Below are 22,591 nucleotides of genomic sequence, written 5' to 3' on the forward strand. Positions count from 1 at the left end.
CGTTTTTTCATGAAAAACTGAAACCGGCAATATATATAACTCTTCCTGACATCTATTGGTGTATATCGTAGTTAATGAAATACAATGCAAATTATAACTCTTCCTGGCATCTATTGGTGTATATCGTAGTTAATGATTCAAATTGGTATTTGTGTGGAGACATTTAAAACGGTCTTCTATTAGTGATAAAATTTGTGTCTTTTTAAGAATCCAGATATTCCAGAATAAAGAATGGTCATCCAGATATTGATTTTTAAAACAAAATATTTTTAAGTTATTTCAACGTAATCTGCTCCAAAATTAATAAAAAGATTTTTTTTCTTAAATAACCTCTGTTTTAAATAAAATCTTATTTATTGACGCTATAGTTTTCTCAGATTAAGTTTAACTAAAATTATTTTTTACATTCAGTTTCGTCAAGAAACAGTACAAACTATAAAATAATAGTAGGTAGATGAATTTAAAAATCGTCTTGTTTCGTTCTTTGCCAGTCAACATTAAGAAGTGCAAAATACATACATGCCTGCTTGCAAAGTTTCATTGTGAATAGAGACCGCTTTTCGTTCCAATATAGAGGAAAAATTTCATGCCAATCTTTAAAGTGAAATTTTTGAAACTCGAAAAATGACAATACCCTAGAAAATTGCTGTTGTTTGCGAAATTGCTATTGCTATCGTGAAAATTCGTGTAAATTAGAAACACTATTGTTTTAATTAAAATAAGTAGCTTTTACATTACCCTATCTGATTTTAACTTCATGCATTGGCCATTGTATTTAATACAAATTGAAATTATTTTCAACTAATTTATTTGGATTAACATTACTAATCATTGTTTAAAATATATAAAATAAATACATTTCATATTATTTATAGAAAGTCGCACAGAAAGTTATGGTTCTTGGTTCCAGTCTTGGTAAAATGATTCTCGATACCTCGAATGATATGTGCGATACATATGTACACGTACACACTCCGAATGTAGTTAATTCCACTGAATACTTAACACCGAATTTTTTCACGATTGTAATACTTTGCACTAGAAAATAGTAACAATGTAAAGAACATTTGAAGAAGAGCCGATGAAAGATATTCTAAAATTTTTAATTTCGTAATTCTGAGTTTGAGTGATGCTTTTCATTAGACAATGAACTTGACTTTAAGAAAAAAAATTACTAATTTATTTTCACCTTAGTTTAATGTATTGCATGCCAATTTTCAAATCACTTACGACATGTAGAATTCCATGAAAGATTTATATATATTGATTTCGATAAAGCTTAAAAAAGCTATTTAATTTTTATTTTAAATCTATTATTTAAAGTTTCGTTTCGAATGTCTTATTGTTTAAAAAATAAAAGTAAAGCCGGAATAATTTGGATAATTTGTTAATTTTAAATCATACTTTGATTCAAATTTTTAGTTCGGTTTTTTAAAAATTTCTTATGTTTTTTCTAGAATTAAAAATTTATTAAAAACACAACCTCTTCGTGTTAATGTTCCGAACTTTAATTCAATCGACTTCAACTTGATGGCAATTGTATTACAATAGCAAAACAGCAGCCTTAAAACTTTCTATTGTATTTTTTGTAACCAAATAACAGCTCGCTTTTATGAATATCTATCTAAAAACAATTTTCTTAAATAATTTTTAAACTAATAACATATTTTAAAACTAAAATTTATCCAGTTTTTCTCAAAACACAATTCCAGTCATCAATTTGTACCCAAAACACATTTCGAAATATTTTATTTTTCTGACGTAAAATTGACAAAAACACTAATTTTCATGCTTGAATAAAACAACAATAATTGTTACCAAACCATTTAAAAAACCGTACACGAAAACTTCATATACACTTTCTCTGACAGTTAGCAATAATACTACCCCTGAAAAATGAAATTTCTATAAAGAAATTTTGTAATTTGTTCAAATTGTGTAGATGAGTCATAGTTCTCCAATAATGTATGTTATAATCCCCGTACAATCTGCATGACCGGCCTGTTAAGACGTGAGTATTTTACTATGAAATAACTCTTACTCATACTAAAAAAAATAAAAATTATTACGTAGCAGATTCATTCATAAACCATTTTAATGATAAAACACATCTTTTTTTAGTGTAAAAATTATTTTTGTAACTAATAAGGAAAGAATATATAAAATATTCTAAAAAGAATGTATGTGTCACTTTCTATGGAATTCCAATGATTATAAATAACAATAGTGTTTTATTTGTGTAAGAGAGATAGAAAATATGTATTTTAATTTTAAGCAAGTGTTTGATTCTTTATTAAAAGAAACAATCACTGGACATAACAAAGATGGAATTATATTTAAGTGTATTTACTCGCGGTGTAAAGTAACTTTTTACTTAAGTAGAGGAAATATGTGTATTCGACGTAAGTTTACTTAGGTAGGTTTTGAAAATTTAATCTTTTGTTCTTTAATCTTTTATTTTAAAGACTGTGTAGTACTATGTCCTTAACATTTAAGACAATTTCCTGTAATTATTTACGGTATTGCTGAACAAATACCAATCTTCCCTGAAAATTTTTCTGGAATCTCTACCATCCGGTTTAGTTTCTTGTCAGTATTTCATCATCTTCTTCTACACTCGATCTATTCGCTCAAAAATTCAATAACTTTCTTAAGGTCTAGCCCGATATATTGAACGTTCGAGTTTACCTACACCTTCAATTGTCGCTTGCCTTTAAAGTTTATTTCTCAGGTAATACCTGAGAAATCCCTAGACAGTTAAATTAAACCACTAAGTTCGATATTTCATCCTTAAGTATAATATTATCAGCTTTTATATGCATAGAGATAATACATGTATATAAACTTTTTGTTTGTATGACGCTAAAGGTGCGAAATTCTGCCTCCCCCCCTTATGAGATTCACAAAAATGGTTCAAAGTGCCCACTTGTTTAAAAAAAAATATTAATTCTTAATTTCACTTATCGGATGGATTTATTATGAAATTAGAATCAATAAAGCTACTTACAAATTTTCAACTCACTTTTATAATTTTTGAGAAAAGGGACTAAATTTTACCCTAATTTGGACCCTTACGAGAAAACATAGCTATTTACGAAAAAATGTTTCAAACAAAAATAGTTTTTTTATATGAAACAATTTTTGTATTTAAACTTTTGTTCTCCCTCTTGTGGTTTACAAAATTTAATGAACCCATGTTGCCTATTTACGAGCTCAAACTCACTTTTGAGTCCGGAGCAAGATGTAAAAAAAAATTCAGCTCGTTATCTCTTTTCGTTTTTGAGTTATTTTGTTAACGGACAGACAAACGGAAATGAACTAATTATGTTAATTTTTTAATACCTATATCAAAATTTTGTTGCATACGCAGGTTTATACTTAAAATACTCTGATATATTTTCATATATAGGTATAAAAACTAAATAAAATCGTTTTTAGGAAAAGAGCGCCGCTCATACGATGAAAGGGGTTAGAAGGAATAGTGGAAATAAAAACCAGTTCTCACCACTATGCGGGTTCCAGTGTCTGTAAAATACTGGTAAAATAGGTTTAATTTTAAAATTAAAACAAATTTTGACGTTTTATCTCTGCCACGCCACGCTGCTACCCCTCTGCCACGCCTTTGGCGCTTGGGTCAAAGGCCTGAATCATATTGTGCATAAGGAAACAATACTAAGAGAACCTGCGATAAAAAGAAAGACTTGTTAAACATTTTTTTATACCCATATATTCTTTACATTAATTTTGATTATTATTTATGAAAAAAGTGACAATTCCACCAAAGCGGCGGTTAGGTAATGACCATTTTAACTTAAAAATGATTATGAGATTTTAAAATTGGCAACCTAATTAAAATTTCTGCACACAATTATGAGATAATAAAATAATAAAAAGTTTTCCGTTTAATAGCTAATACTCATTATTGGTTCAATTTTATTTTCCAGCACATTCATTGCAAAATTATGATTCACCAAAATTTTTATACAATATTTTTTCCAATATTCCCCTACTTGATTAATGTTTATCTAAAAACACATATTAAAATGCTAGGAAATCCACGTATTAGAAAAAGAGCAACTTATGCACTTGCATCACTCTGTTTCATTTTTACACATGAATTTCTTTTAATAATACTAAATATTTTTCTTTAAGAAAGAGATATACTAATGATTTCTAACCATTGTATATATATTTATCTTTATTTATTAATAATAAAACATGAATATTTTTTTATAATATTGAAATACCAGGAGATTCCATCCATACTTGGATTACTCATTTATTATTTTTGATTGTGCAAATTACAAAACAGATCACTACTGTAAAGTTATTGTGGTTTTTTCTCTAGTTTTGAACAGTTGCGGAAGACGATTGATTATTGTGATCCTTTAAAAAATTGTGGGTGATCCAAATGTGACCTTAAACTTGTTTTGTGCTTATTATTTGCAACTATTGTTACAAATAATAGTTAGTGCCAAATGAGTTTTTGATTTGTGTTTTTTGGGAAATAATCTTTTTTTGATAAACTGTGATAAAACATGAAGTCTAAATCTATGAATGATTTGCGAAATGTGATAGCCGGCAAAATTACTTACTGGTATGATCCAGGTAAATATTAGTCTCTGACACTTTATGGGGAAAGGAGTTGGATAAAATATATTATTAGTTGAATTGCGTAAATGAAATATTTGCCGATGTTCATCGTAAAAACAAAGGATAAGATTATTAACAATTTGTTTGTTAATTTGGCTGCCATGTGATTTTTGTAAAAATGTTTGATATAAAAGTGAGTCATTCATTCAACTTACTTATTGATTGACTGATTCAAAATTTTAATATCTGATATTATAAATCAATAATAATGATTTTATCAGAAAAGCAGGAAATTGGAAAGCTCGATAACTTTTTCTATTTTAAATTGCAACAGTATCTTTTTATTTTAATATATCTAATTTCATTGAGGGAAAACTTGTTTTTGACAAAAACATACTTCTATTTCAAAAAATTTGATATCGTCAATAAATTCTAATAGCTAATATTGTATTCGGAGACAACAGATGGAAAGAAGGGGTCATAGAAAATGTACGGTCTTAGTGCCCGTGTGTTTATAACATCCGCCTTCGCTTTTTGAGTAGTTCAACTCAAAATCTAATAATTTCAAGACATTTTCTTACGTTTTCCAAAATTTTCGCAACTTTGAATATTGAGTAATATAAACGGATTATTCGGGGAATTTTTTTAAATTATCCGATAAATACGTGAATTTCTTATCACCTTAGCGATAAGAAATTCACGTATTTATCCGATAATTTGAAATATTGTTTTTGCGCCAAAAAGTCATAATGGTTACATGGCGCGAAAATTTTCGTACAAGGAAAAATCTAACTTTTTATTTAACATAAATAATAAAAAATTGATAACAAATACTCATTTTCGTGGAATAATATTTTAAAAATAAAATATTAATCATATCAGTTTGAGTTGAGAGAGTCAAATGTGGAATTATACCTACACTCGGGGACAAAGAAACTAGTTCACTAAATATTCTGTAGATGAGCTTTGAGCGTTTATTGTACTATCTATTCTCAATTTAATTTCAAACAACCACTAGCTATATCAAGTCGATGTTCTTAAAAAGAGCGTAATCCTACAAACCACGGCTTACCATCGCTCAGTTTATTCACAACTAAGCGCAGTAAAACGAGTATTTTGATTTTGAAATTATTGTTTGCGGCAAAACGACTCAGACGGCAGACGAACAACAGCAACAGCAACAGGAACCTATGGTATAATCATTTTAAATCAATACATTGTATAAAACAAAAGCGCTTCCCGCTGTATGTACCTTTCATTTTCCTATGTATGCTTAATCTTTAAAACTACGCAACGGATTTTGATGGCTTTATTATATTAGATGTAATACATGCTTAATATAGTAGAGCACGAGGTTCAAATATTGACAAGATATATAAAACCAACTTCAAGGATTGTTTTTATCTATTTTTAACCTTGGGGGGGGGGGGTGTAAAGTGTAGCGAAAAAGCGGGATGAATAATCGAATATTTTCAAATAGACGCAAGTGGAGTATCAAATAAGAGCATGACGAGTACATTACAAAATTGTAACCCTCTACGAGATATGGAGGAGAGAGGGTAAAAGTGAGAATGTTGCCCAGCAAAGCGGGTAGTTCACAGCTAGTTTTTTTATAAGAAAAAAAAAGAACGTCTTTGATCAAATTTAAGATCGTAATGAAATTGAAAAATTTTCGGAGCCCTGCAAAAGAAAACTTTCCATTTGTCAGAATTTCCCTGATAAAAAAAGGGTTGTGGTAAATCTTGAATGACCCAATTTCTTTGTTCGTTAGTTTACTGTATTTTTACTTGTAAGTAAAGTAAAGTTTGTAATAATCTTACATATGTGCATGTATGTGTATGTGTAATCAACCTTTATGACTCATGAAAAGCATGCGGTAGCAAAATCAAGTTCATTACTACAGTATTATAAAAATGTGTGTGATATATTTATTACATCGGTATTTCCGAATTGAATTTTCTTTACTTTTTAATTATACGTTATTTGTATTTAAAAACTTTTAAAAATTATGTATTATTTACATATTACTGTAAATTAATACTGCGTGTTTCAGGAGGTTTGGTAAATATTTTAAATATGAATCCATGAATGACTCCCCTTAAACTCCCCTGAACCGCATACTTTGTATCATAGGAAGGATTTTAGTTGTTTAACACTGTTATCTCGGAATAATAGCTATTATGTATTCATGAATAAATCTTAGTTCAATATTGCTTATCAATTTCCTAAAATTTTATTTTGCCCGTTAAAAATTTTTTATTTTCCAGTAAGGCCCAGCATAGCTTACTACTTAAATCGAGATCATGAACCGTTCAAAGTAACATTATAACACTGAGTAAGGCCGAGTATACACTTCCTATTTACATCGGAATCCTGAAACTTTTTCGAGTAGGTAATGGTACATAGCAAAAGAACGATTTTTGAAAACATTACGAAAATTTACCCCCTTCACCGTTTATCGACCACTCCCTGGGGTAAAATATCATGTATTATTTATTATAATTGAGTTATATATCGTTTTCGAAAGTTTTATGGCCGCTAATTATAAATTGTATGCCAAACATACGATAATTAACATCCTTCGCCCCTTATCGACACCACTCCCTAGAAAATTTAAGTAATTCATTCCAAAATTTATTCGCAGGGGTTTTTGGGATCGCTGGTTACAAATTTGGTGTCAAATTTAGGGAAATTTAAATAAGTAATTTTGAAAATTAAATTTTTAATTATATTTTAAAAATTTATTTATGTAATTTCGTCCCCTATTTTCACAATTTTTAATGCAACAACAAGTTTAATTGTTATAATTTCTATTTGACATTTACTATACCATTTACATGTGAACAATTAAGTTAATCATATTTAAATTAAATGCATGATTTATTTCAAATTTTATAAGATAACAGCGCTACGATCGAATTAGCTATGCCCTCCACCTTCTATACCCACTTCCAATACAGAATGTATTTTAATACGAATGCTTTATAACTTTATTTATAACAAATATTTTAGTATCCTGAATAAAATTTGTCCTATACTTGACCACAAAAATATTATTATAATAAAAAAATAGCACCCGGACATATTGTTACAAATTTTTTAATCTTAACACGTTAATAAAATTGTTAAGAGTGTATGCAATAATAAGGTTCTGTATTCAAAACAATTTAACAATGTTTAAGTAGAAAATAATTCTAAATGATGTTGGTGGCTTAAATATATATGCTATGCTAAATATATGTGCAAGAAATGACAGCAGCTTTTTATCTGAACATTATGCATGATTTAAGCTCAATAATCATCACTTTAATTTGTAATAATGATTGAGAATAAACCATGCAAAAAATACACTTAAAAACCGTATTTTTGGTGTCTTTATTTTTCCGTAAATTTTTTTATCACAATATTTAATTTCAAAATTTCGTATATATGACAATAAATATAGTTTTTTCCATTTAAAAAATCCAAATTAGGATTTTTAAAAAACATAGATAGATATATGATCGTAAACTGAAAAAAAAAATTCTTAATACCACCCGATAGAAGGTTGTCTCAACCTCAGCGCGAGATTATATATGGCGAATTGTGCCACGAATGTGATACAAGTACCGTATAGGATTAAGTTGTGAAGTTGACACAAACTCATGAGTTGTTTGTATGAAAGTAATATACTGTCTTAACAAATTTCAAATATTGTTGTTTTGAAATGAAACAGTTTTAAAAGATCTTTTTTTGATTGACAGTCGAGTTGACCTTCGTATTTGAATTGGTTCTACCTCCGATTTGAACCTCCGAAATATGGATTACTATTTATTTTAGAGTCCTAAGTCTACAGCTTAACCAACTGCGCTATCGATGCTTGTTACATATATACCAAAAAATATGGTAAATGTTTAAAAAAATGATCAATATGTTTATTTCAAACTCTCTGTTAACTGGGTTGGCTCAATCACATATGGACTAGACATGATAGATATGCGATTATAATAACCAAATACTCTATTTAAAGCAAACGCAAAGAAGTTTTCTTTTAATTCATCGATTCGCTTTATTTACACGATTATATTATTTCAACTAAGTACAATTTTATTTTCCATCAATAAAATGCATGACTTTATAAACTAAAATCAATCTTTTTTATACAAGTAATGATTTTGTTTATTTAACTTCATTGATTTTGTATCAATGAATTCATATTTTAAATTCAATCCTATTTTATTGTAAATACAAATATTTAGCTGTACTTGTTGCAAGCGTTAGGCAATTGTTTGAAAGTATTTTTACTTTATTTCAATATGAAACGGCCAACTTCGGAATGAGGTTGTCATTATTTTTTTTCAGTGTATAAAAATTCTAAAAACGATTTCTACACAAAAATGGCGTTCAAAGTAAATATATAATTGAAGAAAAATGATTTATTAAATTCAAAATTGACAGTCAAGTTGAATTGGATGTCACAGGATCATCTCACACATTTTTATGACTTGCCTTTGAATTTGAGATATTAACAGTTGCGTATATCGAATATGAATCTTTGCTCTTTGATAATAAAACATTTGGGTCATTCAGTTTATTTCAGTGATATTTATTTGACGGAACCCTAAACAGAAGGTCAAAGTGAATCAGCAAATCAACGATGATGATTAACAATGAATTAAAATTAGATAGATATATGGTTAAAATATTTGAATAAACTTGTTTGTTATTAATTATCAAATTATCAAGGTTTTTTTGGTCTTGTTGATATTTTGGATAAAAATTTATTATGACGTCAGTTCTAAACAAAGATTTAATACAATTTCTTTTTATAAATCTAATTTGGTTTCATTATCTAAAATTTAATTATTCCATTATGCGAAGAAAAACATGGCCAAAATGGCATCTACGTTTTTTAGTGATATGAGTTAGTATATTATTATTAATCATATTTCGTATTAATTGTCATTGTGTTAATCGATTCTCATGGAAAATATAAAAAATTTTGCCATTGCTGTTAATTTCCATTGGTAATTACGTTAATATAGCTACAATCCAATCTGCTCAAAAATAACTAAATTTTGTTATATGGTATCGAAGTACGGTTTTTTTATTACGCGTTCAGAATTACATTTGGAAAAATTGCGACCCAGACTACAGCTTAAACTAAAATTGAAATAATACACGCCTTCCAAAGTTATAATAAATAGTATAGCTGTTTTTGTTTTCCAGTTCAAAAAAATATATTCCGGTTTGTTTCCTAAACTAAAGTATACGTATAGATAAATCGTATCACTACTACATTTTCCACAAAATAATCTTATTTTTCGATACTGATAAATTTCAACAGAGGTGATTTAAAAATTTTGTGCAATTGGAGCATTATTAAAAATATAAAAAGGATAAATTCTACCACTTAAAAAGTTGTACTTCAATTTCACAGGGGAAATTTTTCTTTCACCATTTGAAATCGATCAATAAAAAATATTGCAGTTACAATCAGTAAAATGTACCTAAGCTTAAAATTTCTCCTTTCATTATGGAGATATTTTTTCTCCTTAAAACGCTGCATCAAATCAGGTGTTTGTTTTTGTGATGTTAAATTCAAGTTTTCGATCTCGTAGAGGACCGGATTATTCTCAAAAATAAAAAATAAAATGAAATTTTTGACTTTATTTCAGTTTTTGTCCATTTTGACTAGGAAGGACTGGTTTTTCTTCAAAGTCTGTGATTGGGGATACAGCTTTACAAAATTTGTCTAATTGTTTGTTCATGTTACTTACACGATTTACTCATCATTATAAAAACCTATTCTGGCCTCAACTCAACTCAATTTAGCCTAATTTTAAAATAATAATCACAAACTTTGATAAGAAACTAGTCTTTCTGGGTCAAAATCGGCAGAAATTGAAATAAGGTCAAAGTTTATTCTGCCGAGGTCAAAAATTTGGATTTAACATTGCCTTAACATTGCAAACATATATCAAAAAACAAAAAAACCTTATTTTTGTTCCCGTCTTTTCCATGTTAAATTGACTGAATTTATAAAACATTTATCAAAAAATGTGTCATCAAATTGAAAGAATACTTTGAGACAAACTTAGCTGATTTTTAACTTTTTCTGTAACTCTAAAAACAGAGATATTGTTTATTCAAAATCCCAATCTAGGTTAGTATACTCCTTTCACATTAGCATCGTAAAAACACGGGCAGCATCGTAATAAATAGCATCAAAAACATCAATTTCATCGTGTGAAAACAGTTCCCATAAAATCACATTCGTAACTTGTTTCGCTTGTCCAAAGTTTAAAACGTACAGGTTCTTACAAACGAAAAGTGAATATGCATACGTTAAGCACATTACATTTTTTTGGTCCCTACAATCGATTCGACGTGTTTTTGGTACATCGAAAAATTTACTGAAATTGTCTATTTAGTACTAATCTTCGTCGGTCTGTCTGTTATGTTTACAGGTAAAAATCAAGCATATAACTATCTTTGGGTGTGGGTTATTCCATTATTGAAAAGTGAAAATAGTCACTGCTTAAATGAGATCGAATATCCCCCCGTTTTTTCGTTCACATGTACCTCTGTAGGTCATTATGGACGCCTGAGTGTTCATGTCCAAATGGACCACTTTGAAAATCGCTGCGTTAAGATTTTATAAATATGTCAATGGTCCATTAAAAGAAGCTAATTAAAATCAGCTGTTTTATAAAATAGGAAGTATTATAAAACTTAATAATATTGATGATGATCACATTTAGATATTTACTTGTACGAAATATATTTCCATTTAAATTTACAATCTCTGTACAAGGTTTTCTAGCAGTGTTGGTAGGTATACTAGTGTGTATATAAATATAAAATAAATAAATGTTGTGTCTTTAAATGTACAAAACATTTTAAACAAATCAATAACGTCATTATTAATTATTTTAATATTCATAGTAAGTCACCTACACAATTAAATGTCTACACTTAGACGTCATTAATATTTTTTTAATCAAAATATAAATAAATAGGAATTACAAATAAATATTGTGATGTCATAATATTGCTCATAAAGTTGTGTGTGTATTGGAAAAGAAACATGGGTGTGCCACATATATTTATTGGAAACTAGGCAGGTTTTCTTTGTAATTCAATCTAATTACAGAGAAAAACGAATCATCTCTTGAGTTCATTGAGGGAAAAGTATAGAAAACTTTATGGTAGGGGATCTGATGATAGAAATTTTCGCACAATTGAGAACACATTTTATCGGAAGTGCTGACCCAATACATGAGTAAGCTAGCTATTTTACCAAAAACGAAAATTATTTTTAACGATTAATTAAAGTCAAAGAAATTAGAAAATGTAAAGCTTCCATTCGAAAAATGTTGTAAAGCTTCCAGGTGTTATACTTGCAAAAATAATTGTAAAATGTACAAATTAACCAAGGTTGAGATTTTGTCAGTAGATAGTTGGGGTAATAAGTAAACAGAGTGTCTTAGAAAACCATTTTTACTACAAAATTTTATTACTCTTCTTTTAATTTTAATATTATACAATTTATATGAAATATACCAAGGTATAGTAAGTTACGTCCCAAGTTTGTAACGCTTAAAAATAATGATGCTATGAAGAAAATTTTTGTTTAGATGTTTATAAAATCACCTAATTAGTCCATTTCCGGTTGTTCGTCTGTCTGTCTGTCTTTCCGTCTGTCATCACGATAACTCAAAAACGAAAAAAGACATCGTACTCAGGTCGTAAAAAGTGAGGTCGAGTTCGTAAGTGACCAACGTTGGTCAATTGGGTCTTGAGTCCGTAGAGATCTTGTAAACCGTTAGAGATAGAACAAAAGTTTAAATGTAAGACATGGTCCTTATAAAAAAACTAAACAACTTTTGTTTGAAACATTTATTCGAAAATATCATTGTTTACCCGTGAGGGCGTAAATTAGGTTCGAATTTTGTAAAGTACCATTCCCATATGTATTATATGGGAATATCAGTCATGTGTATGTGACAAGTATGTATGGCTGGCTATCTCTCTTTACAGACATGACGTGAAAAACAAACGATTCCGTAACCACACTATCTATACATGGTATTTCAACAATTAACTCTGTCAATTGTTTGTTTTCACTTGTTTATATATATATTAGAATAGTACATTTTCCAAGTGGGATTTGCTCCGTATTTGGCGCACACTGACATACAAAAGTTTTACTCAATTTGTTGATCCAAATATAGTAGCATTAATTTAAATTCTTTTTACATTTTTGGAGCCATTTTAAACGAAAAATGTTATAAATAAATAGCATCGAAGATAAAAAATGAAGGATATTTCGAATTAAAAATTTTGATTTTGCCCCAATTTCCTAAATCAATTTTTGTATTATATAAATATGTATTCCGACTACCATGTAGTTCTCATCATTATGAATTAGCTAATTGTAATTAGATAGGTACTCTCATAGTGTATGTTACTCGTTGCTAATTTGGTAACGATGCAGACCAAATATAAGAGGTGATAAGTAAAATAATAAAAAGATTCATGTAGCATAAAATGGCAAACATTTTATCCCAGAAAATTTTTCTAGAATTCTTTTTTTCGGTTTTTGAAATCTACGTCCATTGAAACGAATTTTTAATAAAAAATATTTTGGATTCCTCAAAATTTGGTTGTTTTTTCTAGCTCTAATATTATCAGATGGGTTTAGTATGTCTTATCTTTTTTTAGTCTGTTAAGAAGAAAGGAAGCAATTATTAATTATTGGGGAAGTTTTAAAAGTACGACCTACCATGCTAGGTCGAATGCTCCAAATTGACATACATTACTAATTTAGGAACTCGTAAGTCACTTTTTACATCCTGAACACGCTATAAAAATTTCCCATTGATAGCTCTTTTCCTCTTCAAGTTGTCCTGCTTACGGGCAGGCGGGCGTACAAACAAAAATGGACTAATTAGGTGATTTTATGAACCAAAATTTTGATAATAGCATCATTTTATATGTAGGATATAAAAGTAAACATAAACCAGGATGAATCGAACCCGGGTCTCTCAGATTAATGTCAAAATCAATGTAATGGGTTTTGGAAAAAATACCATCGAAAAAAATTAATTTCATTTTTATTCTATGGGTTTCATTTTTGTAGGTTTGGACGTTTATTAGAATGTCAATATCTATTAAATAAATTAAAATTAGGTAAATCGGTTCAAGAAAAAAAATATTAGCGAGTTTTAAAAATCCATTGTATTTTTCTTAAAAAAGCTTCTAAAATGAGGCTTCTTCATTCGATCCCCCGCCCTCGTTCCATTTAAAAAGCCGTTAGCGGAATTTTTCGTAAGCAGATCCGTATTTATATTCTTTTGAACTCATTAAAATTTCAGCCCTTTATCTTGAACTGTTTGAAGTAACTTGAGAGTTGCCTACCTTTTTCCAATCACTGTATAGTTATGTAATGATAATAATGCATATAACAAAGGTTGAAAATATTATGTATTGTATACATTAAAAATGTGTATCCCTACAAATAATAAATTAATACAACTAAATTATACAGGATTTACAGGATATTGATGTATTTCAATTATTTTGAAGTTACGACTACATAAACACGGTTTTCCGCAAATTTCGAAATCGACAGAAGGTGCATGCAATCTGTCTGAAACTTCAATCAAAAATTACGTTTATGTAATAATTTTTTTAAAGCCCAGCTTACACGGGTATACTTCTTGGAAGAGTTTGGAGTATCTAGCGAATCATGTATATTCCCCTCACTACTATTGTTAAGGTAGATTGCATTAAAAATAAATATCAGATTTTCATCATTTCTGACGTTGGTGTTTCCTGAAAATGAACATAGCATTACATAACCTTATGGAATAATTTTGACAGTCAAAATTGTTTTGCTTTTTTGCATAAAGGAAAAAGTATGAGCTTTTTTCAAAAAGCTAACTTATTGTAATTAAGGAATTTAATAATTTTTGATGCTAAATTTCTGACGTTGGATTCACTCACAGATGGCGAGACTAGTGTTCGGAATCTATCTTAATTTTGGTTTGGTTATGTTTAAACGAAGATAGTCATATTGTAATCCACTGTGCGGTAAAGCCTTTTGCGAAAATGAACTATATTTTTTATTTAGTGTATATGTCACAGTCAAAATTCTTATCCGACCAAAAGTACTTTTGGCTGCACAGGTTTGTCTATACTAGTTTTGTCTGAAAATCATTGGTTATTAGTGCTTTTAACTGTAAGTTTGCGATAAAAGTGGTTTTGACTGACGCTTCTGGTCAAAACTAGTTTTAATCTTTGGAGGGGAACCGTCATAAATAACTCGGTACTTAATAACTCCAAAACAGTTTGGTCATTACAACTCCAGTAAAGCAACTCGGCAAAAAAACAACTCGATACAAAAACAACTCGCGTTAACCCTGGGTCTGCGTTCATTCACCGATTCACGAATTGGCCATGCCTTCAATGGAATCGAGTTAGCACGAGTCTTCAGGTTTTTTAATCATTGTGGTAACCTTGTAATTGCGCTCACTAACTGTTCCACGGGTTGATAATGCTTTTAATGAGGTCGAATTAGCTTGGATTTGCGGGTTTTTTGGATTTTTGTTTAAGTTTTATATTGCGTTCATTGACTGATCCACGGGTTATACATTTCAATGGGGCCGAGTTAGCATGTTCATTTACTATTACACGAAAATAATGTAAAATAACGAATCACATTATAATTTTTTTAATGATTTATTAACTTTAATTGAAATTAAAACAAAAGTAAAGAAAATTTCAAAACTACTTTTGATTAGCTTCATTGGGCAAATAGTACTTTTGACCGGTTAAGAGTTTTAACTGTAACATAAACAAAAGCTCTGATTAAAAAATATGTTTTCACAAGCAGGTACACAGAAATTAGTGGATGAAAAAATGGCTTAAACTATAGACGACAATAGGATTACATAAATGTTAAAAATGGCACTAAGCAAAGAGATCTATAATACCAAAAGTGAAACCTCAAGTTATAATATAGTTTTGAGCTACTGGGAATAGCTACCCATGTTTTTTTCCTTTTTTTTTGTATGTTTTTTTGTTTGTTTTATCAATATACCTGTAGTCTAGTATTTTATGTAAGTACTAGAAGGATTACTCTATCTGTTAGCTCAATTTCAACAAAAGTTAATACTAATCAAGTAAAAACAAACAATTGACTGAGTTAACTGTTGAAATACCATGTATAGACAGTGTTGATTACTCTTGTCACATTACACATACAAACATTTCACAATGATATTCCCATATCATACATACTATATAATTTGCACTCTCACGGATAAACAGTGATGTTTACGAAAAAATGTTTCAAACAAAAGTTGTTTATTTTTTTATAAGGAACATTTTTTACATTTAAACTTTTATTCTATCTCTAACGGTTTTCAAGATGGGGTCTACGGACCCAAGACTCAATTGACCTATGTTGCTGATTTACGAACTCGACCTCACTTTTTAAAATTTTAGCTTGATATCTCTTTTCGTTCTTGAGTAATCGTGATGACAGATGGGCAGACAGATAGACAGACAGACAACCGGAAGTGGACTAATTAGGTGATTTTATGAACACATATACCAAAATTTTTGTACATAGGGTCAATATTTTTAAGCGTTACAAACTTAGGACTAAACTAAGTATAACTTAGAATATTTCATATACATGGTATAATTATCATCCTATATAACTAAGCACAGCTTATTCCATAAACAACACATAACACTTTTAAAATGCCTACAACAACATGGAATTTATTATACAAAGAATTATCTTGACATCCCCCTCAAAATATATGATAGGGTAAAATGCATTTAACATTGAATGTGTTCTATATTTATAACATGATCCGGGGTCGTGTCAACAGTTATTTGCGTCTGTGTGATTTTTAATTTAATCAATGCGTGTATATAATTTTTTCAATTTTAGTGTTTAAAATACAAGTTTATCAAAATACAATTCGAATTTAATGAAAATCAATAATCATAGATGTCCGTAGCATAAATTATTGTAGCATAAATTGTATGTACGATGCCCTAAAATCCTTAGCCATACTCTTCAGCTTAACATTTTGAGCAATACTTGTTTTTTATGATATCTATAGAATTTGTTCAAATAAAGCTGTAATACTGCTTTTCTGAAAATTTTTGATATTAAACGATTTCGATTAAAACGATATAGCTGTTAATAAAGAAAGTTTTCATTTAACAATTTTGGTTTGAGTGTACGACTACCCTAATGTTAAGTTCTTGGGGATAGGTTTATGAAAAACGTACAGTAATATTTGAAACAATACTCCCATAAATATGTCTAATCTATGTAAAGTTGAAACAGAATTTCTGAATCGCTTAACTCATCTTGGATTATTTACTGGTTTTTTGTTTTTTTAATTATTAGTAGCTTATTAGTACACTTAAATGACTTATGGAGTTCAAATTAAAAGCATCACCAAGTTTGCATCCGATTTATTCCCAAGTAGACACATGGCCTTTGTGAATACAGGCAATTTTAACATCCAAAATTTTTTTTAATAATAGGTAAATTTTTTACACTTTTACAGGGTGTCCCTTTTTAAGTTGACATTTGCTTGAAACTTGAAAATAAGTTGGAAAATGCTTTGAACGAAAAATATTTAATTCAAAGGAACACATCTTATACGCGTATTGAATTCGGTCTAAGTTTTCCGGTTTAATTAAGCTGGCTTTCATTCATAACTGGCAAACATTAGAAACTTTAAATTAGAAACTTTTTCTTTACAAAAATGACATTTTTTGTGTGAAACAATTTTTTTGTAAATTGAACAGTTTAGACAGTAATTGATAGCAAAAATACCCTACAAGACACTCCATAAGGAACTACATATCATAGTTTCTTCATTCAATTTGAACAAAAATGATCTTGATAGAAAAACAAAACACTTTTATCAGAAAAATTTTTGCGAAGAATGTCTAGATTCCGTAAAAGACGAAAAACAATTTTTAGGGAAAACCTTCAGTCAGTTTTTGGCTAAACTGTACCTACACCTACGGTTTGTGAAAAAATGAGAGCTGTGTTGTTTTTTTCTAAAGAAACACCAATAATTTTTGACTTTTTTAATCGTCACAAGTGTGTGAAAATTATCTTCAAAGTGACCACATTTGTTAAAATTGATGAAATTTTAAGGGAGATAAACATTACTCACAAAAAACAAAGGGAGGAAATAGTATATTGATAATTTCAGAAATAGTATGAGATAATTCTAGGTCAGTAATTAGCTCGCAGTAATCAAATGTCAAATAGCATACATTAATAAAGTGAAATAGTTTAAAAATTTAAATGGAAGAATCTGAAATCGATTTATTAGAGAATTTTCCATTTAACTGTAAATCGAATAAACGAATTAAAAAACAAACAAAAATCAGTTTCGAGGTAAAAATCTTGTAATAAAATTGAATTGGAATTGTTTACCCTAGGATATGTTTATATAAAATTATAAAAATAAAATTAAAACGTCTTTCAAAAACATTGAAAAAACTTCCCTTTAAAAAAATTGATACTGTAACTCTCTCCTCTCATTTATGTTAAAAAAAAAAAAAAAAAAAAAGAAACGAAATAATAAGGTTCTTATATTCGTGTTTGTACACCGTCCGTTTAAAACGAACGAAATTTGAATAGGCGTGTTGTTATATGCTGAAGGTTTTTCCAGTATACAGTGTTTTTCTCTTGTGAAAATAGGCACAAGTGGCGCACTGATATAGGGGTGGTTTATAAACTAATACAAATATATATATATATACGATATATTTGGGGGTCGTTGACTTACATATATACTACACATTAGTATCGTTTTATTATGAGTATGAGAAATATATGGAGATATATCAGCAGTTAGGACATTGACCGGCGCCGCGACGATACGCATCTTGCGCGTACCAATCCAACATTTATATACGCAATGTTATGTTGATTGTGGTAGACGAGAATGAACGATGTTATTAGTTAAAAGCAACCAAAAGTTTTGTAACCAAGTGTAATGTACATTGCGATAGGAGTGTAGACATACCCTACCATACCATCGAATATAGTCAACCCTCCGTTTTATCTGTCTACGCATAACAAGATCGAATATACTTTTTTGTATACTCGTGTTTTCAAATTATCGAATAAATACTTTTTTTTTTTTATCAGGTCAATAACCCTTCGTCTCTCTGAATATTGATAACTAATTTGGTTTGAATTATAAAGAAAATTTTAAGCCTTGAAATTAAAAACTTAGAAATTATTGAATACCATATTAATAGCGAATAATTAGAATAATTTCCGATTTATTTTAAAATGTCTTAATTAAAATAAAATTCTATTTCAGTAACTTCTATTGAAATCAATATTTTTTTCATTTAATTGAAAACTTTGTATTTTCTTGACACAGATTGATTTAATTGTGGCTATTTATTTATGGGTGTCTTCCGATCAAGATAAAATTATAAAAAGACAATAAATTATTCCAAAAATATTATTTTTACAAGGTTTTATAGAGATTGCTTTGACAGATATGTATCTGTCTTGATAGATAGATATCTTTCTAGTTGAAATCATCTATTTGTAAAATAAGATATTTCTCGAAAAGATAGCGCTGAAAATCGTAAGATATGTATAAATTTGATGATAATATTCCGGTAGAAAAAATAATAAATTATTGTGGAAGCATTGTAATACAGTGGAACCTCAATAACTCTAAACTCAGCGAAAATGCAAAAAATAAAAAATTTCAGGTATAGAACTGAAAAATTGGATTTCGGAGGTTGCTATGTGGATAATACAACTTTTAGAACTATTCTGTTAATTTGCCGAGCCGATTAGTGAAAAATCCATCCTTCTAGAATGTACACAACAGAAAAACGTAATTTTGGGTTTTTTTCGATTTTCTGGGGAGTTGCGATGTGATTATGCAAATTTTCAAAGTATTCTTTTATCTTATATATTATTACTCTAGCAAGTTTTTTCTGTGTTACCCTTATCTCCCTTTTCCCTTTATCAAATTCCACGAACCACCCCTCATTTTCAAGCTTATTATGTCTAGGATTGACGAAAAATATACTCAAGGTCTAAAAATGTACCCCGATTGATTGGCCTGGCTTTTTGATTTTTTAATGCCTCAAATACCTAACTTAAGGATATAAAAATTTCAAAATGCCTCAAAAAGTGCCTGAAGCGTTTACAACAAGCCATATTTATACGATTAATGTTTTTATGTTATCTCTATTATATCATTATTGTTTTTTACTTTTCTCTATTATACCATTATTGTTTTACTAAAGTATTATGGTCTTTTGTTTTAGGCCAACAGGGGATGCATGGTGAAGAAGAGTTAGCAACTAAAATGCTTCAAATTCAATCGAAACGATTTTATTTGGATGTTAAACAAAATAGACGTGGCAGATTTATAAAAGTAGCTGAGGTAAGTGTATTACTACTTTTATACCCCGTATTTTTGCTTATTTATAACTAGCTAAAGGATTGCTAGTAGAAAGTAAAAGTTATTAACAAATTTAAATTTATAGTAAAAATGGTAAAGGGCCATTCGTTAAATATGTAAGGATGATTTTGGCGGTTTTCAATCCCCCTCCCCCACTTCTTATGTAAGGATACATAAGATTTCTCGAATCCCGAATGTTGTTAGAAAAGGATCGGTTACACTAAAACACACAATTTGACGTAAATCAAAGATTTAATACTCTCGTATTACGACTAGAATCAGATACAAATTACCATTTTATTATTATTTATCGAACTGTAGATTGAAGAAAACCTTTCGGAAACCGAAATGAACTAGATTTCTAATATTAAATTATTTACAAAAAAATATTACGTAAGAATAATTTCTACCCCTCCCTCCTCCTGAATAAGAACATGTAGAGACTTTTTACCCCCCTGGGGACCCTCAATCGATGGCTCATAAACGGCAAACATAAAGCCCATCTTCCATTTTATAGAACGTAAAATTATATACGAAACGTTCCTTATCCAAATTTTCTTATTTTTCACGAAAATCGCGATTGAAGAACTAAACATACTCATAAAAAACCACTTTTATAAATTGTACTGAAATTTTACACTGTTCACTTACCTATATCTTAAGAACGGAAAATCAGTTATAAAATACAGCTTTCTGCTGACTTAAATTTTATCAAGAATATTACCAATATGACGACACCTTTGCGCGATATGCCAGCTATTTGATGATCTAAGTGAATGGCAGAAAGAATATCATTAGTTAAAAATAAAAAAGTCACCTGTAAAAAAGTCCTTATATTATGCCCCGATGATCAGCGCGACAAGTTTATTCTGATTCGCCTTGGTTTGAATTTTTGTGCCAGTGTCTCCAAGTCTATAATATGAAGAAGTAAAAAGAAGAACTAGAAGTTTTCAAAACTCATTTTAATATTATCTCATTTCAACTAATATAATGAAATTTTCTAAATTATTATATTAAAATTACTTAACTAAAGCTTAACTCGTTAATGGTACGTCTAATCAAAAATCTTTCAATTAGTCTTTGTTGCAGGACACTACATTATAATGATTATTCTTTTTTTTAACGATTTCTACGTATGAAATTTGGATATTTTCATTATTTCTTCAATTATTCAGTGGCCTACGATAACGTATTTTTACATTTGCAAATAAAAAGGTTCCACGACTCGAAAGTTTACTTTGCATAAAATCGAAAGAGTACTCAAAATGATATCCAATAATATTAGACAGTTTAACACGCTACGGAAGTATTGGTATAAACCGATTTATTTTGTAAAAAAATAAAAACTTAAGCGTGCAAAGTTTTTTTTAATTCATATGAGTTTATTTCATGCACTTGTTTCGTTGATTATTATCAGTACTAAATGTAGAACGTTACTGATTATCTTACTTATAGGGTAGTGATTTTTGTTATAGATTGGTGCGGATGGAAGACGTAGTCAAATATTTCTTGCCCTATCTACTGCGGCGGAATTTCGTGATCACCTTTCCGAATTCAGTGATTTTTATGCTTCATTAGGTAAAGACATAATGAAAAAATATTATCTTCACTAGTTGTTCATGGTTTTATTTGAAAAAATTTATAGGTCCACCAAATCCGGATAATGTTCCTGAAGATGGAAAATTACGATCGGAAATGATGATAAAAGATAATAGACGGTACTACCTCGATTTAAAGGAAAACAGCCGCGGACGATTTTTACGTGTAAGTATTTAAAATATTTCAATAACTTTCAAATCTACATTTAAATTTGTAATTAGGTTTCGCAAACAATAACCCGAGGTGGTCCACGATCACAGATCGCAATACCCGCACAGGGTATGATAGAATTTCGAGATGCACTCACCGACTTATTAGACGAGTTTGGAACAGATGATGGAGGTTTTCGAGGTGAACTACCAGAAGGCAGACATTTACGTGTAGAAAATAAAAACTTTTACTTTGATATTGGACAAAATAATCGTGGAATTTATATGCGCATTAGTGAGGTTAGTACGAAAACGATTTTCAATTTAGTTTTCAATAATATTAATTGCGTTTTCTGTTTCGTTAGGTTAAAAGTAATTTCCGTACGGCTATAACCGTACCAGAAAAATCATGGACACGTTTCCGTGATATTCTTGTAGATTACTGTGATAAGATCAAACAAGCCGAGCAAGGTCAAGGATCTGCTGGGAGTGGGCAACAAGGCGCTTCTGGAGGACAAAGTACTTCCGCCGGTGGATCAGGGCAACAGGTATTATAAACCTTTTAAATTATAACCTCATTTATGTCAAAAATTGAGGCTTTTTTTAATTTAAGAATTATTTCTAATGCAGTAAAATCCAAATAAAATACAGAGAACTTGTTGTCCAGTTAATAAAAACAAGTTTCAATCAATAGGTCGTTCAAAAAAAAAGAGACTGTTCGAGAGAAAGTGTAGATTTGTGTCCATATATGTTTACACATACATATACGTCTAT

At 29.3% G+C, this 22,591-nt stretch overlaps 1 protein-coding gene across 1 annotated transcript in view; it reads left to right on the forward strand.

Annotated features, from left to right (window-relative positions):
* LOC123291593 (transcriptional activator protein Pur-beta) overlaps positions 1-22,591 on the forward strand; it is a 52,154-nt gene that overhangs the window by 15,173 nt on the left and 14,390 nt on the right. The window contains exons 3-7 of the mRNA XM_044871934.1: positions 19,933-20,051; positions 21,545-21,647; positions 21,715-21,833; positions 21,890-22,117; positions 22,183-22,365. Coding sequence (XP_044727869.1) covers positions 19,933-20,051; positions 21,545-21,647; positions 21,715-21,833; positions 21,890-22,117; positions 22,183-22,365 — 752 coding nt within the window. The remainder of the gene's footprint in view (positions 1-19,932; positions 20,052-21,544; positions 21,648-21,714; positions 21,834-21,889; positions 22,118-22,182; positions 22,366-22,591) is intronic.

Source organism: Chrysoperla carnea, chromosome 1, assembly GCF_905475395.1.
Source record: "Chrysoperla carnea chromosome 1, inChrCarn1.1, whole genome shotgun sequence".
Lineage (NCBI taxonomy): Eukaryota > Metazoa > Arthropoda > Insecta > Neuroptera > Chrysopidae > Chrysoperla > Chrysoperla carnea.